The 24,550-nt window shown below is 46.7% G+C and overlaps 1 protein-coding gene across 1 annotated transcript in view; it reads left to right on the forward strand.

Moving 5' to 3' along the window:
* Window positions 1-24,550, forward strand: part of rnf122 (ring finger protein 122) — a 43,992-nt gene that overhangs the window by 7,945 nt on the left and 11,497 nt on the right. The window contains exons 2-5 of the mRNA XM_078428713.1: window positions 5,454-5,610; window positions 21,977-22,022; window positions 23,927-23,968; window positions 24,413-24,495. Of these exons, the coding sequence (XP_078284839.1) occupies window positions 5,454-5,610; window positions 21,977-22,022; window positions 23,927-23,968; window positions 24,413-24,495 (328 nt within the window). The remainder of the gene's footprint in view (window positions 1-5,453; window positions 5,611-21,976; window positions 22,023-23,926; window positions 23,969-24,412; window positions 24,496-24,550) is intronic.

Genomic DNA, 24,550 nt, shown 5'->3' on the forward strand with positions numbered 1-24,550 from the left:
GGTGTTCTGCGAAACGATCGCCCAGTTTGCGTTTGGTCTCGCCGATGTATAAGAGCCCACATCTTGAACAATGGATACAGTAGATGAGGTTGGAGGAGGTGCAAGTGAACCTCTGCCTAACCTGAAAGGACTGTCGGGGTCCCTGGACAGAGTTGAGGGAGAAGGTATAGTGACAGGTGTTGCATCTTCTGCGGTTGCAGGGAAGGTACCTGGGGAGGGGGTGGTTTGGGTGGGAAGGGACGAGTTAACCAGGGAGTTGCGGAGGGAACGGTCTCCGCGGAAGGTGGAAAGGGGTGGAGATGGGAACATTGGCTAGTGGTGGGGTCCCATTGGGCTTGGCGGAAATTTCAGAAGATTATGTGTTGTATGCAATGGCTGATGGGGTGGAAGGTAAGGACTAGGGGAACTCTGTCTCTGTTGCAACTGGGGGGAGGAGGAGCAAGGGCTGAGCTGCGGGGTACTGAGGAGACACGAGTGAGGGCCTCATCTATGATGGGAGAGGGGAACCCCCATTTCCTAAAGAATGAGGACATCTCGGATGCCTAGTATGGAACACCTCATCTTGGGCGCAGATGTGGCATAGACGGAGGAATTGGGAATAGGGGATAGAATCTTCGCAGAGAGCAGGGTGGGAAGAAGTGTAGTCAAGATAGTTGTGGGAGTCAGTGGGTTGGTAATAGACATCAGTCAATGCTCTATTTCCTGTGATGAAGTCTGTGAGATCAAGAAAGGGGAGGGAGGTGTCGGAGATGGTCCAAGTAAATTTGAGTAAAGGATGAAAATTGGTGATGAAGTTGATGATGTTCTGCAGTCACTGTGGATTGAGTTGAGGAATTGTAAAGGCAAGAAGACAATAATTGGTGTTATCTACAGACCCCTAAATAGTAGCCCCGATGTAGGGTGTAAGATGCAGCAGAAGTTAAACCTGGCATGTAGGAAAGGTAATGCCACTGTGGTGATGGGAGATTTCAATATGCAGGTAGACTGGGAAAATCAGGTTGGTTCTGGACCCCAAGAAAGAGAGTTTGTAGAGTGCCTCCGAGATGGATTCTTAGAGCAGCTTGTATAACAGTATAACAGAGCTTTATTTGTCATTCGGTATCGAGGTACCGAACGAAACTACATAGCAGTCATAAAAAAAAGAACACAAAACACATAGCCCCAACACAAACGTCCATCACAGTGACTCCAAACACCCCCTCACTGTGATAGAGGCAACAAAACTTCCACTCTCTTCCCCACGCCCACGGACAGACAGCTCGTCCCCGACCGACCCGCACAGTCCCTGCAAGGGGATGGAAGTCCCCTCGGCCGAATCTCACCGGGCGCTGAAACGTCTCGCGGCCGAGCCGGGCGATGAAAGGCCCCGCGACCAAGCCTTGCACAGCTAAGTCCCGTGGCCGAGCCGTACCGGGCGATGTTAAGTCCCGCGGCCGAGCCGCACCAGCGATGAAAAGTCCCGCGGCCGAGCTGCACCGGGCGATGTAAAGTCTCGCGGCTGAGCCGCACCGGGCGATGTTAGGCCCCGCAACCGAGCTGCACCGGGCACTGTTAAGTCCAGCGTCCGAGCCGCACCAGCGATGTAAAGTCCCGCGGCCAAGCCGCACCGGGCGATGAAAAGTCCCGCGGCCGAGCCGCACCGGGCACTGTTAAGTCCAGCGGCCAAGCCGCACCAGGCGATGTTAGGCCCCGCAGCCGAGCCGCACCCCGCGCCGTGAGGAAGAGAAAAGTTTCCCACACCACCCCTCCACCCACACCACCACCCCCCACACATACACAACCAAAAAAAAAATACAAAAACCATCCCAACACCGACACACAACAAAAAAAAAGGAAAAAAGACGAACAGACTGCTAGCGAGCCGCAGCCGTTAGGCGCCACCACTTCCGCTGGAGCCTACCAGAGAAAAGGCAATTCTGGATTTAGTTTTGTCCAATGAACCAGGTTTGATAAGAAAACTCGAGGTAAAGGAACCACTTGGAGGTAGTGATCATAATATGATTAGTTTTAATCTGAAATTTGAGAAGGAGAAGGTTAAATCGGAAGTGTCAGTGTTGCAGTTAAACAAAGGGGACAATGAAGACATGAGAGAGGAGCTGGCCAAGGTCGACTGGAAAGGGATCCTAGCAGGAATGACGGTGGAACAGCAATGGCAGGAATTTCTGGGCATAATCCGGAAGACGCAGGATCATTTCATTCCAAAAAGGAAGAAAGATTCTAAGGGAAATAGGAGGCAACCGTGGCTGACAAGGGAAGTTAGGGATGGAATAAAACTAAAAGAAAAGATGTATAACACAGCAAAGAGTAGCGGGAAGCCAGAGGATTGGGAAACTTTCATAGGACAACAGAAGGTAACAAAACGGGCAATACGGGCAGAAAAGATGAAGTATGAGGGGAAGCTGGCCAAGAATATAAAGGAGAGTAAACGCTTCTTTAGATATATTAAGAGAAAAAGAGTAGCAAAGTCAAATGTGGGTCCCTTGAAGGCAGACACGGGTGAAATTATTATGGGTAACAAGGAAATGGCAGAATAGTTGAACAGGTGCTTCGGATCTGTCTTCACTAAGGAAGACACAAACAAACTCCCAGATGTACTGGAGGACAGAGGATCTAGGGGGGTAGAGGAACTGAAATAAATTTTCATTAGGCGAGAAATAGTATTGGGTAGACTAATGGGACTGAAGGATGATAAATCCCCAGGGCCTGATGGTCTGCATCCCAGGGTCCTCAGGGAGGTGGCTCTAGAAATAGTGGACGCATTGGTGATCATTTTCCAATGTTCAATAGATTCAGGATCAGTTCCTGTGGATTGGAGGATAGCTAATGTTATCCCACTTTTCAAGAAAGGATCAAGAGAGAAAACGGGGAATTACAGAGCAGTGAGCCTGACTTTGGTGGTGGGAAAGATGCTGGAGTCAATTATTAAAGAGGTAATAACGATGCAGCTGGATAGCAGTAAAAGGATAAGTCCAAGTCAGCATGGATTTATGAAAGGAAAATCATGCTTGATTAATCTTCTGGAATTTTCTGAGGATGTGACAAGTAAAATGGATGAAGGGGAGCCAGTGGATGTAGTGTATCTAGACTTCCAGAAAGCTTTTGATAAGGTCCCGTATGGGAGATTGGTGACCAAAATTAGAGCACATGGTATTGGGGGTAGGGTGTTGACATGGATAGAAAATTGGTTGGGGTAGGAGTAAACGGGTCCTTTTCAGAATGGCAGGCAGTGGCGAGTGGAGTGCCGCAAGGCTCGGTGTTGGGGCCGCAACTGTTTGTCCTCCTGCACCTATTTTCCATGTTTCTTTGTCACATTATCTACCGCCCTGTTACTTTTTAGAATCTGTGGACATGTATCTTGGTTTTCTGGTTGCAGAGTTAGTGTTATTGATTAACTGACATATGCAGCATGGAAGCTGGCCCTTCGGCCCATCGAGACCATGCAGACCATCGATGACCCATTCAGCTAGTTCTATGTTATCTCACTTTCTCCCGTTAGGGGCAATTTACAGAGGCCAACTAACCTGCAAACCTGGGATGTGGGAGGAAACTGGAGCACCCGGTAGAAACCCACTCAGTCACAGGGAGAACATGCAAACTCCACACTGACACTACCTCAGGTACCAAGGGACCCCGATACTCCGGAGCTGTGAGGAGCTACTAGCCTCACCACCGTGCTACCCCAATCTCTGGGGTTGTAGCATTCTGTTCTTCTCAAAAACTCTTACGCTGTCCACATGATCGGATTTTATTAAATTGTTTTGTTTATATATCAGTATTTATCTGCTCATTGACTCCTTGTTATTTTTTGTCTCGCATGCCTTTTTACTGCATTGACGGTCACTTTTATACATCTGTTTACAAGCCTGGTTTCATCCGCCTGCATTTTGGATCACTTCTCCAAATTCTTAATTATACCAACTAATTTGACACAATATGTGTAAACAGAATTGAAACTAATAATGAGAAAGGCTGGACTTTGAATTTCTACATAATGATTATTTGGGTTGTCATTTTATAAAATACTTCATTGTTGTGCTGCCTTAAGTATTTAATGGAACTTTCTTAATTTAATGGTTTTCACCAGTTGTTAGCCAGCACAGCGATAGAGTTGGTGCATTATAGCACCAGAGACCTGGGTTTGACCCTGACTATGGATGCTGTCAGTATAGGGTTTGTATGTTCTCTCTGTGACTGCATGTCTTCTCCAGGTGCTCCGGTTTCCTCCCATACTCCAAAGACGTACAAGTTTATAGGTTAATTGGCTTTGGTATAAGTTATAAAATTGTCCCTCGTGTGTAGGATAGTGTTAGTGTACACGGTGATCGCTGTCGATGCAGACTTGGTGAGCCAAAGGGCCTGTTTCCGTGTTGTATCTCTAAAGTCTAAAGTAAAGTCTTCATAATGCAGAACAATATCCCAAGGAATTTCACAAAGGCATCATCGGTCAAAATGTGAGTCACCTCACCCCTTCAAGATGACAGGAAGAACTGACGATGAAAACGAAGCAAGTCCAAAGCAGCAGTTTGAGAGGTCACATGAAAGCTGGAATGGGAGGCAGAAAGGTTGAGGGGAAAGAATTCCAAAGCTCTCTCGCTGAAGGTGCTGCCCACTACAAATGTACAATTCAAAAGTCTAGGTTGGCAAATGAGGCCAGACTTGGAAGTGTGCTGGTGGGATTGGAGGAGATTACATGGATGTGAAGGGCAGAGAAACAAAACAGGGTCTGATTACATGGTGTAGAGCCATGGCTGCTTGTCAACGATACATGAGACACAAGGCAGTCGCTGGAATCGTGAGAAAAGCACAAAAACCTTGGGGGAACTCAGCAGATCAGGCAGCACCCGTGGAGGGAATGAACAAGTACAGGATGCCTCAAAGACACAGGGTGTTTGGAATCACAGTCAGTTATCAGCTTTTCCCCTCCTACGCTATCCAGACTATTACAACCAAAGCCTGATCACTTGATAAATTAGCTCATCTTCTTTCCTACGGTTTGCAACATGTTGATTTCTTACAACAAGGTTGTGGGACATGTGCATTATTATGTAACCACCCGGTTGGTTGGTTTGTCTCTGCTGCAGCTGGAGTTGAACGACCACATTCCCTATTTGAAAGAAACCATCTAAGGCGTGGAGGCGTGTTCTTCCTGTGGTGGAGTAGCATTTATCTAATCATCCCTTGAAGTATGAAGAAGGGTCTCGACCCGAAACGTCACCCATTCCTTCTCTCCTGAGATGCTGCCTGACCTTCTGAGTTACTCCAGCATTTTGTGAATAAATCCCTTGAAGTATGCATGAATAATACAACTGGGAAAGGCACAAAGGGCAGTGAGAGGCAGCTTTTCAGGAATACATTTGCAAAGGGATATCAGTGAGGAAGTGGGAAAAGGAAGTTATGGGCATGGTACAGATATCTGTTCATTATTAACATCTTTGTTTTCTCCTACTTTCCAGGTTGTTTCTGTGGTTTGGGGTTGATTTACTCGAATAAATCGTGCACAATGCCTCCAATAACCTTCCAGGATCTTCCGTTAAATATCTACATGGTGATATTCGGCACTGGAATCTTTGTCTTTGTCCTGAGTCTGATTTTCTGCTGTTATTTTATCAGGTAACCCCCAGCCAACTTGTCAGCAAGTGTTTTTACAATCTTCTCATGTCATGTATATCTGTGCAAATGAAGGTGTGGTAGGTTTGTGCGAATCCACAGTGGTGTTAACATTGTACTTCACCATAGTCACTTATAATATATACCATAGCCTAGTCTCTGAAGAAGATGCTGATGGCACTGATGTCTTATCTACTGTTCAAGAAAGCCAGCCTGAGATTGCCAAATTTATTTATTTTATTTATTCGTGTCATCACACAGCTGTTTGCCAATCACGAGCAAATTTTAGTGCCACGTCTTTGGCCTCCGCAAGATCCTTTACAGTGCGTGTGTCGTGCAACATGTCACAGCTCAGGAGATGTTCCATAGTCTGGAGGCCCCGTCCACACTCGCAGTCTGCCACATCTTCAGTGTATCCCACCTTCAGCATGTTGTATCTGCTCCTCCCCACGCCTGTCCCCAGTCTGTTGAGACTGCGCCAGGTTATCCACGGTTGGTCGGAACCTGGTGGGAGTTTCTCAGAGGGATCGATTGGCAAATTGGAAAGTGTTCATTTGTTAGGACCCTTTGTCGCTGTCCAAGATATTTTGCAGCCATTGGTGTTGGCTGGTTTTAAACCTACGTCTCGGTGGTGAGATGCCAGCATCCCACTTGGGTAACTGCTGCCAAACTATGAGAAGCATTTGGGAAACAAGAAACTGCAGACGCTGACATGTTGAGAAAAACACAGAGCACTGGAGGAACTCAACGGGTCAGGCAGCATCTGTAGAGGGAATGGACAGGTGTCGCTTCACACAAATTCAATCTGCAGAAGGGTTCCAACCCGAAACGTAGCTTGTCCACTCGCTCCCCCGACGTTGCCTGACCCGTTGAGTTCCTCCAGCACGCTTTTATCATTTGCATTACTTCCCCTGCCAGTCTTTCATAAGCTCTGTTGGAGGGGTCTGTGCTGGTCTTGAGCATATCTGTGCCTGCTCTTAATGGCTCTGACTGGTTCTGAAAGTGGTTACTTTGACCCCAGGAGGTTAGAGAACAATGCAGCTCCCCAAGGCATGCGATATTTATAACTAGAAGGTGACCAATGCAGAAAACCCCAGTGCTTGGATGGCAGGATGCGGCCATTGTGTTTATAAGGGCTGTATTGACATTGCTGCTAACTTGCTGGCTGCTTCTTGGAACCAGGAGGAGACATTCTGCCAAACTGTGATTCGAATGACTTCCCTTGCAGGTCTTTCCTGTGCTCTCCCTGTGTGATATTCTTGGTCATCATCTATGCATGGCCTACATGGCTGGGGCACTTTAACTGCTCCTGAAAGTTGTCCTCCATCCAACCCATGAGGTTAAACAACAACAGCTCCCAAAGGCAGGTGATAGTTATATCTAGAAGGCAGCCAAGCAGGAAACTCTCATTGTATTTCTACGGGCTACGCTGACAGCTGCTGTTAACTTGCTGAATGCTGTGTGGCACCTGGACAAGGTGGCATGTGTGTAGAAATAATAGTTACACGATCGCTTCCCTTTTCAATGAGGAATTGCTCGTAAATTAATTCAATCACGTTCACAGTGCTTGTACCGGGACAGAAACATCCCGTAGGTTAAAATGTGTAGGAAGGAACTGAATGCTGGTTTAAACTGAAGATAGACACAAAATGCTGGAGTAACTCAGAGGGACAGGCAGCATCTCAGGATAGATGATTTGGGTAGATAGTTTATCGGTCTATCCCGAAGGTTGATAATAGACAATAGACAATAGGTGCAGGAGGAGGCCATTCGGCCCTTTGAGCCAGCACTGCCATTCACTGTGATCATGGCTGATCATTCTCAATCAGTAACCCATTCCTGCTTTCTCCCCATATCCATAGGCTCTGCTATCTTTAAGAGCTCTATCTAACTCTCTCTTGAAAGCATCCAGAGAATTGGCCTCCACCGCCTTCTGAGGCAAAGAATTCCACAGATTCACAACTCTCTGAGTGAAAACGTTTTTCCTTATCTCCATTCTAAATGGCCTACCCCTTATTCTTAAACTGTGGCCCCTGGTTCTGGACTCCCCCAACATCGGGAACATGTTTCCTGCCTCTAGCGTGTCCAGGCCCTTAATAATCTTATATGTTTCAATAAGATCCCCTCTCATCCTTTTAAATTCCTGGTCTGAAGAAGGGTCTCGACCCGAAATGTCACCCATTCCCTCTCTCCTAGATGCTGCCTGACCTGCTGAGTTACTCCAGCATTTTGTGATACCTTTGATTCGTACCAGCATCTGCAGTTATTTTCCTACACTTCTAAATTCCTGAGTATCCAAGCCCAGTCTTTCAACATACGACAGTCCCGCCATCCCGGGAATTAACTTTGTGAACCTACGCTGCACGCCCTCAATAGCAAGAATGCCGTTGCCAACATATTTCATGGTGCTTTGAATCGAGGAATGCAGGTTGATAAAGTTGCAGAAGTAGATATTTGCTTTTGTAAAGTAGAATTGAAATCACAAAAGCAATAAAATATATGAATAAATTATAAGATTTTAACCAATACTGGGATTCAACATCTTGCCCCTGGTCAAAACACATCCAGAGAGTTAACGGTAAATTTAAGATGAGATTTTGATGCAGTGTTGATAGAGCTCAAGAGTCAGCATTGTCAGCATTTAAATGAAGTGGTAACCGAAGGGGCTCTCATTGTTAGTTGGACATAAGGGTGGAATTATTTCAAAGAAATATCCTAGATGTCCTGGCTGATATTTATGCCTCAACAGACAAATAATATAAATTATTGGGCCATCTTGGTGCCTTTCATTGGTCCAATTGTGCATTAGTTGTCACAGCACCGTGGCATATTTACACATGCAGGGGTCACTATGTTTTGGCGCCATTTCCAAAGTCCGGTCTGCCCGTTAGCTTGGTTTAATGGAGCAGTTCCCGATCTAGGAAAGCCCCAGGCTCCTGCAGGGCTATCCTCCTTCACCTTCGGCCAGGTGGGCCCACGAAACGACGTCCCTCTCCTCACCCGGCCATCTTTGTGTCCCAGGGGGTCCCGAGCAAGGGAGCCTGCACATTGGCTGCCACCTTTGCTACATTGCAACAATGACTACACTTCAAACAAACACCGAGATGGCTGTCCATTTTGGAAAGTCACGCAGTGATAACAATCATTGTGTCATTCCTACTTTTATCCTGAATTAGAATTTTATGGGTGGGAGTTTTCTTTGAAATACCAGTTACAAAAACCATGTACCTGATATATCAAGAACTTCAACTTTTATGGACAAGGTAGTGCTCTTTACTTTCCGAAAGGTCTGACAGATGTACAAGAGACAATTGGGTACCATGGATTGGAGCCTTCAGTTTTGAGTATCATATCATATCATATCATCATATCATATATATACAGCCGGAAACAGGCCTTTTCGGCCCACCATGTCCGTGCCGCCCAGCGATCCCCGCACATTAACACTATCCTACACCCACTAGGGACAATTTTTACCTTTACCCAGCCAATTAACCTACATACCTGTACGTCTTTGGAGAGTACAGAACTCACGCAGGTCACGGGGAGAACGGGGAGTACTGTAGAATGTTTGGAGTGTCGAGGGACTCTAATCGAAGCGTTCAAAATTGGTGTGTGCTCATAAGTAAATCCTCCCCAGCAGCATTTAGTTGGTAATCAGAGATTGACTGTCTGAAAAAAAGAAGTTTTTCCACATGTGGTCGAGATGGAGCTATCCAAGATAGTGCGAAAAGCAGAATCCAAAGTGGGGTTTAGAAGATGTGGACAGCTGAAGAGGCCAAAATGGAATAAAATGTAGGACAGGTCAGATAACTAGTTCATTTCCAAGACATGACTAAACAGTAGTTGAATGATCTTCCTCCACAACTCACTCTCCCTTTACACAGCAACGGCACACTGCCTTTAATGTAGTGGGATTATCAGCTGCCCTGTAGCACCATGTCCAAAGTTTGTTACCAATTGTGGGCGGCACGGTGGCGCAGCGGTAGAGTTGCTGCCTTACAGCGACGGAGACCTGGGTTCGATCCTGACCACGGGTGCTAGTCTGTACGGAGTTTGTACGTGCTCCCCGTGACCTGCGATGGTTTTCTCCGAGATCTTCGGTTTCCTCCCACAGACGTACAGGTTTGTAGGTTAATTGGCTTGGTATAAAAGTAAATTGTCCCTAGTGTGTGTGGGATAGTGTTAATGTGCTGGGATCGCTGGTTGGTGCAGATTCGGTGGGCTGAGGGGCTTGTTTCTGCGCTATATCTCTAAACTAAACTAAACTAATTCAAAGATAAAGCACTGGGGGCAATAGCTAAAGCCATGGGCAGGTGGATATTAAACATGAAAAGCTGTAGAGTAATTCAGCATGAAAACTGACGCTTTGGCCTAACTTGGTCCAAGAGGCAGAGGTTTAGGAAGGGAATTTTGGAAAGCTTCGGCCCAGGCAGCTGTGGGCAGTGGAGTGACGCTCGGGAAGTAGAGCCGGGAGAACACAGGAACCTTTGAGGCTTGTATGCCTGAAAGAAGTTGCAGAAATGGAGAGATTGTAACTCAGTATCTTTCTCACATCTCCATAAGCAGAGATTTGGTCCAGGTATTCACATCAAATTAGTTACGCCCGACTGCCTAGAAAATAGGCGGAGGATGGGCACAGGTGAGGGCCTGAGAAAATCAGTGAGAGTGCTTCAAGTTAGGTGCCGGATCAAGAATGATTCATTGAATCTCACAACTCACATCTCGGGAGCAAAGCACAAAGTGCTGGAGCAACTCAGTGGGTCGGGCAACATCTCTGGAGGAAACGGATAGGTTGGGGTCGTTTTGGGTCGGGACCCTTCTTTAGACTGCAAGACCCTTCTTAAACCTTGGGAGATAGCACTATGCTGGTAATCCTACTGCACCCTGGGTATAGGATCGTACAGCACAGAAATAGGCCCCTCGGCCTAACTCCTGCATGTAGACCAAGATGCCTCATCTACTTTAGTCACATTTGGCCCATCTCCCTCTAAACCTTTCCTATCCATTGTATCTATCTGTTCAAGAGTCCATGAAATGCTTCCTCAACTACCTCCTTTGGCAGCTCATTCAATATCCCAACTACCTTCAGTGAAAAATTGTCCCTCAGGTTCCAATTAAATCTTGCGCTTCTCACCTTAAACCTCTGTCCTGTGATTCTTGATTTCCCCTGGGTAAAAGGCTGTGTGAATTCACCCTATCCTTTCCCCTTATGATTGTATTGACCAAGATCACCGCTTGGTCTCCTCCGCTCCAAGGAATAACGGCCTAGTCTGCCCAACGTTTCCTGTAGCCCAGGCCCTCAAATCCTGGCAGCACACTCATAAATCTTATCTGCACTCTATCCAGCTTTAAGGCATCCTTCCTATAGCAGGGTGACCAAAACTGAACAAACTACTCCAAATGCGGCCTCACAACCTCTTGTACAGCTGCAACATAACGTCCCTACTTCCATGGTATCACAAAATGCTGGAGTAACTCAGCGGGTCAGGCAGCATCTCTGTAGAGAAGGAATGGGTGACGTTTCGGGTCGAGACCCTTCAAGAGACTGATGTCAGGGGGCGGGACAAAGAAAAGATATAGGTGGAGACAGGAAGACAGTGGGAGAACTGGGAAGGGGGAGGGGAAGGGAGGAACAGAGGAGCTATCTAAAGTTAGAGAAGTCAATGTTCATACCACTGGGCTGCAAGCTGCCCAAGCGAAATATGAGGTGCTGTTCCTTCAATTTGCGGTGGGCCTCACTATGACACTGGAGGAGGCCCATGACAGACAGGTCAGACTGGGAGTGGGAGGGGGAGTTGAAGTGCTCAGCCACCTGGAGTTCAGGTATGTTAAGGCTGACTGAGCAAAGGTGTTGAGCGAAACGATTACCGAGCCTGCGTTTGGTCTCGCCGATGTAGAGAAGTTGACATCTGGAACAGCGGATACAATAGATGAGGTTGGAGGAGGTGCAGGTGAACCTCTGCCTCACCTGGAAGGACTGTTTGGGTCTTTGGATGGAATTGAGGGGGGAGGTAAAGGGACAGGTGTTGCATCTCCTGCGGTTGCAGGGGAAAGTGCCTGAGGAAGGGGTGGTTTGGGTAGGAAAGGACGAGTGGACCAGGGAGTTACAGAGGGAACGGTCTCTGCGGGAAGCAGACAGGGGAGGAGATGGGAAGATGTGGCCAGTAGTGGGATCCCGTTGGAGGTGACGGAAATGCCAGAGGATAATTTGTTGGATACGCTGGCTGATGGGGTGGAAGGTGAGGACAAGGGGGACTCTGTCCTTGTTACGAATGGGGGAGGGGGAGCAAGAGCGGAGCTGCGGGATGTAGAAGAGACCCTAGTGAGAGCCTCATCTATAATGGAGGAGGGGAAGCCCCGTTTCCTAAAGAATGAGGACATCTCCGATGCCCTAGTGTGAAACACCTCATCCCGGGCGCAGATGCGGCGTAGACAGAGGAATTGGGAGTAGGGGATAGCCTTTTTGCAGGAGTCAGGGTGGGAAGAAGTGTAGTCCAGATAGCTGTGCGAGTTAGTGGGTTTGTAGTAGATGTCGGTCACTAGTCTGTCTCCTGTGATGGAGATGGTGAGATCCAGAAACGGTAGGGAGATGTCGGAGATAGTCCAAGTATATTTAAGAGCAGGATGGAAATTAGTGGTGAAATGTATGAAGTCAGTGAGTTCTGCATGGGTACAAGAGGTAGCACCAATGCAGTCGTCAATGTAGCGGAGGTAGAGTTCGGGGATGGGGCCGGTGTACGCCCGGAACAGGGATTGTTCGACGTACCCGACAAAGAGGCAGGCGTAGCTAGGGCCCATGCGAGTGCCCATAGCTACGCCTCTGGTTTGGAGGAAGTGGGAGGAGTTAAAGGAGAAGTTGTTGAGGGTAAGAACCAGCTCTGCTAGGCGGAGGAGAGTGTTAGTAGATGGGGATTGGCTGGTTCTACGGTCGAGGAAGAAATGGAGGGCTTCAAGACCATCCTTGTGGGGGATGGAGGTGTAGAGTGACTGGACATCCATGGTAAAGATGAGGGAGTGAGGGCCTGGAAACCAGAAGTTATCGAGGAGTTGGAGAGTATGTGAGGTGTCTTGGACATAGGTGGGGAGGGATTTGACCAGGGGGGATAGGATGGAGTCGAGGTCGGTGGAAATTAATTTGTTGGGACATGAACAGGCAGAAACAATGGGTCTGCCGGGACAGTTCTGATTGTGGATTTTTGGGAGAAGGTAAAATTGGGCCATGCGGGGCTGGGGAACAATAAGGTTGGAGGCATTCGAGGGCAGAACGCCACTCACTCACCGTCCCAACTTCCATACTCAATACCTTGACTGATGAAGGGCAATGAACCAAAAGCCTTCTTTACCGACCTCTATACCTGTGACATTACATTCATTTGTTGACCAAATGCACAAGACCCAAGAAAATCGGAGCAGGAGTATGTGGGCAGGTACATGGATCGGGAAGGTTTGGAGTGATATGGGCCAAATGCAGGCAGGTGGGACTAGTGTAGATGGGGTACCCTGGTCAGCATGAGCTAGTTGGGCTGAAGGGCCCGTTTCCATAATGCTTGACTCTGAGTAGACCAGCAGATCCCACCAAGCCTGCCCTGCCATTTAATACGATGGTGGCTGGCTTGAACCCCCGTGTCAGTTCCTCAGAAGCCTCAATTGCTCAATCTTTCAAATCTTTACCTATAGTGATCTGGCCTTCACCACCACGCTTAGAATCCCTGTGGCTCACTACCCTCAGAGAGAAAGAATTTCTGGGCACTTCAGTTTTACACAATGGTCTCATAACTATAATGCCACCATTATCTGCCTCATGAAGGGTTGTTTCTCAGTCTGTTTCATCTCGAACCATTGCACTTCCTGTGTCTGGCCTGGGAACGTGATGTACATACAAGCTTGTCAAGGAAGTCAACTTCCTGAGACAAACAATTGGGCTAAAGGCAGCCGACTGCTATCAAATAGTCAGGGCTATTTTTAGCTCCTCTGGCCGAAGTTTGCAAAGGATTAGTTTTGCACTTAAAGCAGTTTTTTTCACCTCATATAAATATAAATCAATGCCTGTAAAATAAATTTAAAATGTTTGTAAATGTATGTTATCTCTGTGTATACATGAGTAAACTATGTCAAACTGTAAGTTTACTATAGCAGTGTATAAAACTATAAAAACATTTAGAAGATAATTGGACAGGTACATGGAGAGGAAAGGTTTAGAGGGATATGGGCCAAATGCAGGCACGTGGGACTAGTGTAGATGGAAGAACTTGGTCAGCATGGGCAATTTGGGCCGAAGGGCCCTTATCAGTGCTGTATGATTCTATGACCTCTATGACTCTAAGTGGAGAACAGCGGGGAGTGAAGGTGGGGGCTGGAGGTCATCTATATTTTCCATTTTATTGAACTTTCCCCAAATGTACGACTGTAGTGTGCTATTTACACTCTAAGGTCGAAAAGTGTGCTTGACTGTCCACAATCTAGTGTAAATAGTGCTGATTGGGAACTTGCTTATGACTGCATGACTTTATGTGAAACTAATCATCTCACAGCCTGGAAATGGAGACCGCCACTTAATGAAGAAGGTGGCTAAAGTATTTTTGTATAACATCGGGCAAGGGAGTAACTGGAAAGGAACATATTTGTGGGTGTAAGCATCAAAAGCAGAGACGTGAAACTAATCTGAAGCTCTTTTGGAGATGAGACGTGGTGAGCCAAGCAGCCTCCACTGTGCTTTACGATGCACTGTTTGAGTTTAATTGACACTGGGATCAATCACCATGTGTTTGGGGAGTGCGTGTCAATGCAAAAATTAGTCATCAAAGGGAACTACAGGTGCTGCTTTGTACCAAAAATAGACACAACATGCAAGGAATAATTCAGTGGTTCAGGCAGCATCTCTGGAGAAAATGGATAGGTGACGTTTCGGGTGGGGCCCCTTCTTCAGACCAAAGATACTAGAGGAGCAAGATGAACCACTCCGTCGAAATCGCCGATACTGAAGTGTAGTACGCAAAGGAGCGTAACGTCCACCATTTTAGTAAGCAAAACCCGCCGTTCGCCATGCCCCTCGCAGTGTAATCAGTGTTTTGGGGGAACAGTACGTGTGATGATACCATTAAAATGCAGAATATATCTCATCTATCAATTCACAGATTTTTGTTATTTTTCTTTTAAAAATGTTTCTGCAGGTTTCTGCCGACTAAAATGGTGCCGTGACATACTACTGTTTTTAGGGTCGAGTGGTCTATCTTTTGCTCCTCTAGTATCTTTGCTTCAGACTGATTGTAGAGGGAGGGACTGGAAGCAAGAAAAGAGGAGGACAAACTAGGGCTAGCAGCAGATGAGCTCATAGGGAGGTTCCCTGACAGGCAGGCTGGTGGTTCGGGACAATGTGATCCCAACAGGGACACATTGTTGGAAAGTGTGGAACTGGGTAACCGAGCTTTAGTGGAGGAAGAGGGCAAGAGGGGTTGGTGGGGGGGGGAGGTGGAATGCTTGTAAAAATTACCTACAATTTGAGATTTCAACGTTCACGCGGTTGTGTTGTAAGCTACCCCAGCGAAATATGGGGTCCTGTTTCTCCAATTTGCATGTGGCCTCCTCACTGTGGCAATGGTGGCACAAAGGTCAGTATAGGAATGGGAAAGGGAGTTAACGTGGTTAGCAACATAGCGATCCAGTAGGCCTTTGGGGACCGAGTGTAAGTGTACAGCAAAATGGTCGCCGAGTCTACCCTTGCTCTCGCCAAAGTCAGCATTATATTATCTATATACTGAAACTCTTGTTTGTTTGTTTGTTTGTTCCTGAACATGAGCCAAAACGGTACACGATAGCGCGACAATTTTAGGCCCACCTTACTCACCGTCATCTCTTTGGTGCTAACGGAAGAAGTTTCATTGAAATTGGTGTTATATTTTAAAAGTTATTCACATTTTAAAGTTTAAATCTATCTCCTAGGGAGGGAGGGTGGAGGGAGGGAGGGGGGAGGGGTGGAGGGAGGGGGGGAGGGCAGAGGATAAGGGGGGGTTGAGGGGGATGGAGTGGGGAGAGAGGAAGGGGTGAGGGGGTGGAGGGGGAGGGGAAGGGAGGGTGGGAGGGATGAGAGGGTGCTGCACCAATGCAGGAGAGGTTTGGACCCAACGGGTCCACTTGGTCTAGTATTATATAGTATTACATTAGTATTATATTAATGTTGCAAACAAATATATAACATATATAACATATATAACATATAACAACAACAGCATGGAAACAGGCCTGTCCGGCCCTACCAGTCCACGCCGACCATTCTCCCTGACCTAGTCTCATCTACCTGCACTCAGACCATAACCCTCCAATTCCCTCCTATCCATATACCTATCCAATTTACTCTTAAATAATAAAATCGAGCCAGCCTCCACCACTTCCTCCGGAAGCCCATTCCATACAGCCACAACCCTCTGAGTAAAGAAGTTCCCCCTCATGTTACCCCTAAACCTTTGTCCCTCAATTCTGAAGCTATGTCCCCTTGTTGGAATCTTCCCCACTCTCAAAGGGAAAAGCCTACCCACGTCAACTCTGTCCGTCCCTCTCAAAATTTAAAAAACCTCTATCAAGTCCCCCCTCAACCTTCTACGCTCCAAAGAATAAAGACCCAGCCTATTCAACCTCTCTCTGTAGCCTAAGTGCTGAAACCCAGGCAACATTCTAGTAAATCTCCTCTGTACCCTCTCCATTTTGTCGACATCCTTCCTATAATTAGTCTTTGACAATCCAGTGCTGAAGAAAGGTTAGGGACACCACATCACGGGATTGTTCTGCACCTAGCGTGTCAGGTGTGTCCATTGTTGATAACTCACCCATCAGCAAGCATGGGAAACAGAATGTCACAGTGCACGTTCAACCAACATGTACCCTGTTCATTCCCTGTTATCAGTTCTCATCCCAGGATCAGTAAAGTTTCTTCTTCAAAGTGGTTAGAGGCTCAATTTTCACTCTGTTGGAATTGGTTTATTGTCATGTGTATCAAAACACAGTGACAAATATTGTAATGCGAGCTAGCCAGACAAACTCGTTCAGTTTAGTTTATTGTCACATGTACCGAGGTACAGTGAAAAGCTGTTGTTGCGTGCTATCCCGTCAGCGGAAATACAATACCTGATTGCAATCGAGCTATTTACTGTGTATTGGTTATTATATTATCCTTGAGTGCATTAGATAATACAAAACACACAAAAAAAACAGAGTGCAAAATGTAGTGTTACAGATGCATACAAATTGCAAATGAAAAGAAGAGTAGAAGGATCATAACCAGATAGATCGGAAGATCTGGAATCCACAGTGCTTAGAAGAGGTCAGTTCTAGAGTCTGATAAGAGTGGGGATTAATCTGTGCTTGAATTGTGGTATGTGCTTTCAAGCTTTTGCATCACCTGCTTGAGGTGGAGAGTGACTGGGGTGTAAGTGGTCCTTGAATATGTTGGCTATTTTCCCGAGGCATCGTGAGGAGTGTACAGGCGGAGGCTGGCTGCTTGCTGGACTGGGCTGTATTCACAACTCTGCAATTTCTTGTGGTCTTGGGCAGAGCAGTTGCCATAGCAAGCTGTGATTAGACATTGGTAAGAATTATTGACGACATTCTGAATTCTCTGCCTCAGAAGGCAGTGGAGGCCAATTCTCTGAATGCATTCAAGAGAGAGCTGGATAGAGCTCTTAAGGATAGCGGAGTCAGGGGGTATGGGGAGAAGGCAGGAACGGGGTACTGATTGAGAATGATCAGCCATGATCACATTGAATGGTGGTGCTGGCTCGAAGGGCCGAATGGCCTCCTCCTGCACCTATTGTCTATTGTCTATTGAATGTGAAAAAGCACACCAATGCCTTCTGAGAACGTGCAGGTGTTGATGTGCGTTCTTGGCCATAGAGTCCATTCCATATGGTCGGACCAAAACCAATTGTTGATGATGTTTTCACCGAGGGACTTGAAGCTCTTGACAATCCCCATGGCAGCATTGAGCCAGACATCACCTTGCTTTCTGAATCACCACCCACTCATCTATGAAAGTGACTTCATACTGCCACTTTGCCACAGACTTTATGCTGGAATTTTCCATTTTTTAAACTCCAAACAAAAATCTATTCCAATTTGCTCTGTGCCCTCTCCATCAAAATCCTTCTGCCATATTCCTAGGTCCTGTTCGTCCCATGCTCACTAACCTAATTGACCTCCCAATACCTGCCCCTGGCTCTCAGTCCGAAGAAGGGACTTGACCTGAAACGCCACCTATTCCACTTCTCCAGAGATGCTGCCTGACCCGCTGAGTTACTCCAGCACTCTGAGAAAAGTCACCTATTTCACTTCTCCAGAGATGCTGCCTGACCCGCTGAGTTACTCCAGCACTCTGAGAAAAGTCACCTATTTCACTTCTCCAGAGATGCTGCCTGACCCGCTGAGTTACTCCAGCACTCTGTGAAACGTCACCTATTCCACCTCCAGAGATGATGCCTGACCCGCTGAGTTACTCCAGCTTTTTGTGTCTATCCCCTAAACCTGAAATGTGAAAGCTCACCCCCTTGTTCAAAATTGTAATGGTCGACCTCCTCCCTGTTTGCTACTTGTGCCTCATAACCTCACCTCAAACATTCCACTTTGCTACCTCTGGCATCTTGTTCATCATCCTCACCTTTTTGCCCCTTCCTCACTTCCAGCATCCCAGTTACACATTCTGCAATTAATTTCTTCATTTGATTTGCCTTCTCATGCCCCTCTCTCCGTTTTAAACCCACCTGTTTGACCAAGCCAATTGGCCACTTATTCTAATTTTATGATCTTGTGGCACAAGTCCAAAGCTCCATGAAAGGTGCAATGCAAGTGGGATGGGGTGGTAAAGAAGGCACACAGCCTGCCTGCCTGCATTGATCGGGGCATCGAGTATAAAATCAGGAAGTCACGTTTAAGCTCTATAAAACTTTGGTTGGGCCACATTTGAAGAATTGCTTGCAGTTTTGGACGCCCCATTACAAGAAGGATGTGGAGGTTTTGAAGAGGGTGTTGAGGTCACCAGAATGCTGCCTGGGTTAGAGGCTATCAGCTATAAGGAGAGGCTGGACAAAATGGAGCGCTGGAGGCTGAAGGGAGAGATAGAATCCTAATTCCAGGGTGGAAATGTCAAAGACTAGAGGCCATAGCTTTTCACTGAGAGGGGCAAAGTTTAAAGGAGATGTGTGGGGCAGGTTTTTTTTACACAGAGATTTGTGGGTGCTTAGAACGTGTTGGCAGGAGTGAAGGTAGAAGCAGAAATGATAGTGCTTTTTAAGAGGTTTTTGGATAGCTATATGGACATGCAGGGGATGGAGGGATATGGAACACATGCAGACAGAGGAGATTAATTTAACTTGACATCATTGTTCGGCACAGACATTATGGGGCGAAAAGCCTGTCGCTGTGCTGCACGGTTTTATAGCAAAGAAAACTGCAGATGCTGGATTAAATCGAAGGTAGACACAAAATGCTGGAGTAACTCAGCGGGTCAGGCAGCATCTCTGGAGAGCAGGAATGGGTGACGTTTCGGGTCGAGACCCTTCTTCGGACTTCAGTCGATGGTCACCCATTCCTTCTCTCCGGAGATGCTGCCTGACCCGCTGAGTTACTCCAGCATTTTGTGTCAACCTGTATGGTTTTATGCTCTATGAAGTCTCATTTCATATTACCCGTGTTAAAGACATTCTCTGAATATGTGTTTCTATAATTGCTCATCTCCACAAGCTGTTGGAGGCCATGTTATCTTTTGACAGGAAGGCCAGAATATGAGAATCCACATCGAGTACCATGAAATTCAATAACTTGAAAGGTCAATTATAATACTGAGACGGGGACCGACAGCACAAGGAATTAGATTCACTGCTGTTTTCAAAAAGGACGAATGCATGTTAGGTAATTGAAAGACAATTCCTAGATAAAAGTACTGTGTTACCTTCTCAGTTTGGATGAAGAGTCATTGAGGAACTTCAGTGCAATGGGAGGTGGTGGTCAAAGAGCAACATGCAGTACATTCTTGAGTTCCTCAATCCTCTCAACTCCTTGCACTGGGAAAGCCATTAGCCTTCTCAGTTATCAAAGTCAGAACGTCATAACTAATAGGAACAGAATTAGGCCATTCGGCCCATCAAGTCTACTCTGCCATTCAATCATGGCTGATCTATCTCTCCCTCCTAACCCCATTCTCCTACCTTGTCCCCATAATCCCTGACACCCGTACTAATCAAAAATCTATCTATCCCTGCTTTAAAAATATCCGATGACTTGGCCTCCACAGCCTTCGGGGGCCAAGAATTCCACAGATTCACCACCCTCTGACTAAAGAGATTCCTTCTCATCTCATTCCAAGAGGAAGGACCTTTAATTCTGAGGCTATGACCTCTAGTCCTAGACTCTCCCACTAGTGGAAACATCCTCTCCACATCCACTCTATCCAAGCCTTTCACTATTCCGTATGCTTCAATGAGGCCCTCCAGTGAGAATAGGCCCAGTGCCGTCAAACGCTCATTATAGGTTAACCCACTCATTACTGGGATTATTCTTGTAAACCTCCTTTGGCCCTCTCCAGGTATGGTGCCCAAAATTGCTCACAGTGCTCTAAATGCGGCCTGACCAGCGCCTTTTAGAGCCTCAGCATTATATCCTTGTTTTTGTATTCTAGCCCTCTTGAAATAAATGCTAGCATTGCACCAGGACTCCCAAATCCCTTTGCACCTCCGATTTCTGGATTCTTTCCCCAATTAGAAAATAGTCTACGCTTTTATTCCTACTCCCAAACTAAATGACTCCACACTTTGCTGCATTCCATCTGCCACATCTCTGCCCACTCTCCCCGCCTGTCCAAGCCCTTCTGCAGAGTCCCTGCATCCTCTGGCCTTGTACCGATCTTTGTATCATCCGCAACCTTGGCCACAAAGCCATCAATCCCCACGTCCAAATCATTAATGTACAACGTGAAGAGTAGCGGCCCCAGCACCGAGCCCTGCGGAACTCCGCTAGTCACTGGCAGCCACCCTTTATTGCCACTCTTTGTCTGCTACCATCCAGCCAACCTGCAGAGTGTCTGCCCTTTGATACCGTGAGTTCTCATCTTCCTTAAATGTGGCACCTTTATTAAAGCAGAATACAAGGTCACTTCATTGGCACTCAATGGCCCAACTGCCCCCTGCAATGAGCCCTCATTGGGATTCTTTGAGGCTCTCTTCTGCCGTACCCCAAATTGTGTAACCCTGTCCCTCACCTCCCAGGGAATGATTTACACATCAGGACCTGCACCTCTGTCAAAGGATAGCTTTTTAAACTGCTGTGTGTGCCTTTAAGCTATTTTCCACCATGACGTAATTTGGCTGCAGCACATCTGTATATTGGAAACACTGCTGTCGGGGGCTTTGTCAGTCAGCCCAAACGGCAACGTGTACGGTGGAGGATGCAGAATTCTGTCATCCTGAATGTCACATAACCCGACAACTACTCTCTCTTGAGATATCTCTCTAACCCCGATGCACACTAACCTGCTTTTAATGTTATATATACTACTAGACCAAGTGGACCCATTGGGCCCAAACCTCTCCTGCATTGGTGCAGCACCCTCTCCTCCCCCACTCCCACCTTCCCCCCTCTCCCCTCCTGCCCCCTCCCTCCTCCCTTCCTCCCCCTACCCCCTCACTTCCCCCTCCTCTCCCTCCCCCATCCCTCTCCCCCCTTCCCCCTCACTCCCTCCTCCCCCTCCCTCCCATTCCTTTCCCCCTCCCCTCCTCCATCCCCCTCCCCCTCACTACCTCCTCCCCCTCCCTCCCTCCCTCCCTCCCTCCCTCCTCTCCTCCCCACCCTCACTCCCTCCTCCCCCTCCCTCCCTCCCATTCCTCTCCCCGTTCCCTCCCCTCCTCCGTCCCCCTCCCTCTCACTCCCTCCTCCCCCCTCCCTCCCTCCTCCCTCCCTCCTCCCCCCACCCTCCCTCCCCCTCCATACCCCCTCCCTCCTCCCCTCCCCCCCTTTCCCACCCCCGCACACCATCCCCCTCAACCCCCTTACCCTCCCTCCTCCCCACACCCTCCACCCCCCTCCCTCCCTCCCCCCTCCATCCCTAGGAGATAGATTTAAACTTTAAAATGTGAAAAACTTAAAAAATATAACACCGATTTCAATGAAACTTCTTCCATTAGCACCAAAGGGACGACGGTGAGTAAGGTCGCGCTATTGTGCACCGTGTTGGCTGTAGTTCAGGAACAAACAAACAAACGAGAGTGTTAGTATATAGATAGATTTTATGTGCACATAAATGCCTCGCCACAAACTGTACAATTGTAATGGTTTCAAAATTGATGATCTCAGCGTTTTGGTATTTAACCATCTGGTTGTTTCCTTCCAGCAAACTCCGCCACCAAGCACAGAACGAGAGATATGGATACAAAGAGGTAATAACATTGAGAACTCGCCTTAGGGTACCACTTGAAGCTGTAACCTAACTTACTGATTACACTGGAGGCACAAGAGACTGGGATGTAGATGCATGGCATATATCGGCTTTCAAGGTTTATCAATTTCTCGAACTAGTTCGATTTTTGAGCTCCTCAGTTCTTCAGTCTTTCTCGGCTGTTGGATAAAAAAACTCGGTGCTGGAGACACTCAACGGATCAGACAATATCTGAGGGGGGAAATGGACAGATGATGTTTTGTGTCAGTACTGAAGAAGATTTCCCAAAATGCTGGCAGTCCAGTTCTCTGTGCAAAGGCAGCCTGACCTGCACAGCACGTCCATAAGATTGCCTTATGCTGATTAAACTGCAGCTGATGAGCCCCAAGGCTCGGATCCAGTTTAGATGCTCCATGTACATTACGGATAGAAACAAGGAATTGCAGATGCTAGTTTACAAAAAATTACACAAAGTGCTGGAGTAACTCAACGGGTTTGGCAGCATCCATGGAGAACATGGATATCTCATGTTTCAGTTCGGTCAAAGAAAGGTCCCGTCCAAAAACATCACCTGTTCATATTCTCCAGAGATGCTGACCGACCCGCTGAGTTACACCAGCACTTTGTGCCTTTCCATGTAAATTACTACCTGAATTACCACTAAATTTGTAATCCCTTAAAGCACTGAAGTGGCATCATTGGATCTTTGAAAAATGATAGAGCGTCCACTATCTCCCAAGTCACCTTTCAAACCTCTGGGATGTAGATCCATGGGATTTATCAGCTTTCAAGATGACCAATTTCTCTAACTTGTTATATTTTTTTAACAATACTTGACTCAGTTCTGCAGTCTTTCTTGACTGTTGCTTCTTCAACATACATGGCAAATATTTTGTGACTTGGATGAAGAGAGACACTGAAAACTTGTTTAATTTTGCTGCCAGTTTCTCACTCTTATAAATTAGAAACATAGAAAATAGGTGCAGGATGAGGCCATTCGGCCCTTTGAGCCAGCATCACCATTCATTGTGATCATGGCTGATCATCCACAATCAGTAACCTGTGCCCAACCTCTCCCCATATCCCTTGATTCCACTCGCCCCCAGAGCTCTGTCTAACTCTCTCTTAAATTCATCCAGTGAATTGGCCTCCACTGCCCTCTGTGGCAGAGAAATCCACAAATTCACAACTCTGGGTGAAAAAGTTCCTTCTCATCTCAGTTTTAAATGGCCTCCCCTTTTTTCTAAGACTGTGGCCCCTGGTTCTGGACTCCCCCAACATTGGGAACATTGTTCCTGCATCTAGCTTGTCCAGTCCTTTTATAATTTTATATGTCTCTATAACATCCCCTCTCATCCTTTTAAATTCCAGGGAATACAAGCCTAGTCTCCTGCCTTTAACCCTTGCTGGTCTTGTTCTTTTTTTACCCATAAAAGCACTTCTGGTCTGTTTTTTCTGCTTTTCACCAACCTGCTCTTGTTTTTTTTTAATCAATTTCTTAATCTGCCTTTGCTCAGTTCAAAAATGTTCTCAGAACCACTGCTATTTCCAGCATCTTACATTTTTATAAGCCTCTTCCTTATATGGAAATGCTATTTTTAATACTATTTTAATACTATGTTTAGACACTGCAGATTAGATACTTTCCTGTTTGTTTGTTTTTACTACATTACTTTATGGGCTTGCCAATGGGAACGGGAGGATTTCCATGGACTTGAATCTCTGAATGTGCGGTTACATGTAACCTGATAACTGTGCTGATAAAAGTGGTCTGGTAACTCGATGACTTGGCAATCAATGTGTAATTGTCTGTGGCCTGCTATCTGGGTAGGTGGGGATATCGCCAACCTGCTACTTGGGATACCATTCCAACTGACCAGTAAACATCTTCCTTTCTCTGTCTAGGTTATAACAAGGGGAGATGCCAAAAAGCTAAATTTACATGGGGTAAGTCATTGTCAATGTTGGCACGTTTGTTGGTTTACAAAGGAGAAGCACACATAGTGCAGCAGTAACTCAGCGGGTCAGGCAGCATCTCTGGAAGACATGGATAGGTGATGTTTCAGGGTGGGACCCTTCTTCAGACTGAAGTTGAAACTCGTATTCGAAATGCCGCCTATCCATGTCCTCCAGTGATGCTGCCTGTCCCGCTGAGTTATTCTGAGTAATTCTACACTTTGTGTTTTATTTTATTTTAATGTCATTGCAAGGAAATATGTCAATTTGTTGCAACTGAGTAAGTGTTTTATTTTAATCGCAAAGAGTACTCTGAATTCAGTCATGTTCGCTTGAGGCTTAGACAGGACCTCACTGAATGTAAGAAACGGGTTCTAGGTTGCACAAGGTGAAATGGAAATTGTAGCAGTGTTTCTATTTTTGTTTCTTCCGCAGCACACATGTGCCGTTTGCTTAGAGGATTTCAAGATTAAAGAAGAGTTGGGAGTGCTCCCCTGTCAACACGCTTTCCACAGGAAGTGAGTAATCCTTCAGTCAAGCTGTTGTAGCATTTGCCCCAGAGCGTGTTTGCGG

The sequence above is a fragment of the Rhinoraja longicauda genome, chromosome 36 (genome assembly GCF_053455715.1).
Source record: "Rhinoraja longicauda isolate Sanriku21f chromosome 36, sRhiLon1.1, whole genome shotgun sequence".
In the NCBI taxonomy this organism is placed as follows: domain Eukaryota; kingdom Metazoa; phylum Chordata; class Chondrichthyes; order Rajiformes; family Arhynchobatidae; genus Rhinoraja; species Rhinoraja longicauda.